The 2,235-nt window shown below is 49.6% G+C and overlaps 1 protein-coding gene across 1 annotated transcript in view; it reads left to right on the plus strand.

Annotated features, from left to right (window-relative positions):
* Positions 1–1,234: 1,234 nt before the first annotated feature.
* LOC123973346 (A disintegrin and metalloproteinase with thrombospondin motifs 17-like) overlaps positions 1,235–2,235 on the plus strand; it is an 8,138-nt gene continuing 7,137 nt past the window's right edge. The window contains exon 1 of the mRNA XM_046053284.1: positions 1,235–1,240. Within this exon, the coding sequence (XP_045909240.1) occupies positions 1,235–1,240 (6 nt within the window). The remainder of the gene's footprint in view (positions 1,241–2,235) is intronic.

Raw genomic sequence — 2,235 nt, forward strand, 5'->3', positions numbered from 1 at the left:
CCACACTACAGGCCGATCCAACTTTGATGTAATGTCCTTAAAACAAGTCAAAATGAGGCTCAGTAGTGTGTGTGGCCTCCACGTGCCTGTATGACCTCCCTACAACGCCTGGGCATGCTCCTGATGAGGTGGCGGATGGTCTCCTGAGGGATCTCCTCCCAGACCTGGACTAAAGCATTCGCCAACTCCTGGACAGTCTGTGGTGCAACGTGGCGTTGGTGGATGGAGCGAGACATGATGTCCCAGATGTGCTCAATTTGATTCAGGTCTGGGGAATGAGCAGGCCAGTTCATAGCATCAATGCCTTCCTCTTGCAGGAACTGCTGTCACACTCCAGCCACATGAGGTCTAGTATTGTCTTGCATTAGGAAGAACCCAGGGCCAACTGCATCAGCATATGGTCTCACAAGTGGTCTGAGGATCTCATCTCGGTACCTAATGGCAGTCAGGCTACCTCTGGCAAGCACATGGAGGGCTGTGAATTTGCCAATCTTGATGTTCTCTGGCAAATGCCAAACGTCCTGCACAACCCCCACCTGTGGAAGTCGGGCCCTCATAACACCCTCATGGAGTCTGTTTCTGACCGTTTGAGCAGACACATGCACATTTGTGGCCTGCTGGAGGTCATTTTGCAGGGCTCTGGCAGTGCTCCTCCTGCTCCTCCTTGCACAAAGGCGGAGGTAGCGGTCCTGCTGCTGGGTTGTTGCCCTCCTACGGCCTCCTCCACGTCTCCTGGTAGTGCCTCCATGCTCTGGACACTACGCTGACAGACACAGCAAACCTTCTTGCTACAATGCCATGATTTTGGAGCAAAGTGTAAGACAAAGCTTGCCACCAGCATCTCCATCGGACCAAATGATTTCATCTACATTTTATCTACAGATCTATTTAGTGGTGTCTGTGACTGTGTCTGATGCTGTATATCCGTTTGAAATGTCTATGTTTGTGTTTCTTTCTACCTGTCATACTTAAATCTCTCTTGCAAAAAAAATTGTTGTGGTGTGGGGACAGAGTGGACCCAAACGCAACAGGCTTTATTGAAGGGGGAAAGGGGTAGAAGGAGTGGAGGTGAGGGAGAGGCGGAGGCCGGGGAAACACGGGCACGGGGAACCGAGGAGACTGAGACAAGGGAGCTGGGGGCACTGGGGACCGAGGAAGCAAGGAGGCACGGGGAGGAGCCAGGAGGACACCGTGGAAGAGGTCCGAGGGGAGAGGGTAGCTGACGGAAAGGAGGATGGAGGTGAGTGGAAGTATGCAGTGTGTAAATCGCCAAAAATGAGCATTAAATCTAAAATGGCCAACTTCTTGTTGGGTTTAGGGCATTGCTCCAAGAGGCTTTTTGGTACGTCTAGACATGATACATGGGCCACAGAAATTTCATACATCTAGGTCAAACGTGCGGCGGGGGCTGCTTCGTTAAAGGTCACTTCCTGTTGCCAGCAAGTGGCGCTATGACTGTGGGTGAATGTCGGCATGTACATGTGTTCAGGGCGGAACTCTCATCCTACATGTACAGTTTGGTGCAGATGTGAGCATGTACACTGAAATTATAATAACTTCCTGCTTCATGGCGAATCATCGACGCCACGGACACGCCCATTGACGAAAACTCACAGATAGCACAACTTTTCATCGTCAATGCCTTTAGAAGGCACAGCACAAATTTGAAGTCGATCGGACTAAATGCCTAGGAGGAGTTTCTTAAAGTAAATCATCCAAAAATTACCATTAAATCCAAAATGGCCGACTTCCTGTTGAGTTTAGGATATGGGTTCTTGAGGCTTTTTGTGCATGTAGGTTGAACATGGACGAGAAGCTAATTTTTTCCAATTTTCTAGGTGGCGCTAGCAAGTCATTTTGCCACGCCCATGCGCAAAACCCATAAAATACGAAATTTTTCACCACTTCTGACATGTGTGCAAAGTTTGGTGAGTTTTCGGGTATGTTTAGGCCCCCAAAACTTAGCTTACTTTGCAGAAAAAATAAAAAAATAAAAAAATAAATGCTGCAAGCAGCGTTGGGCGGGCCCTCGCACTTGTAGCGCGTCCGGGTGTGAGCCGGCCGAGTTGCATATTCTGGAGCTCTGCCGGTGCGGCTGTGAATTTGCTACGCGGTTCCGACGCCGCATGAAGGTGTTATATGTCACTTCCTGTGTCCCCTATGTGGAGCTACATAGCACTTGCCACTATGAATATAAATCGGTATTGGTGTGTAGATGTCTGCGGGGTGGGAGAG

The sequence above is a fragment of the Micropterus dolomieu genome, linkage group LG07, assembly GCF_021292245.1.
Source record: "Micropterus dolomieu isolate WLL.071019.BEF.003 ecotype Adirondacks linkage group LG07, ASM2129224v1, whole genome shotgun sequence".
Classification (NCBI taxonomy): Eukaryota; Metazoa; Chordata; class Actinopteri; order Centrarchiformes; family Centrarchidae; genus Micropterus; species Micropterus dolomieu.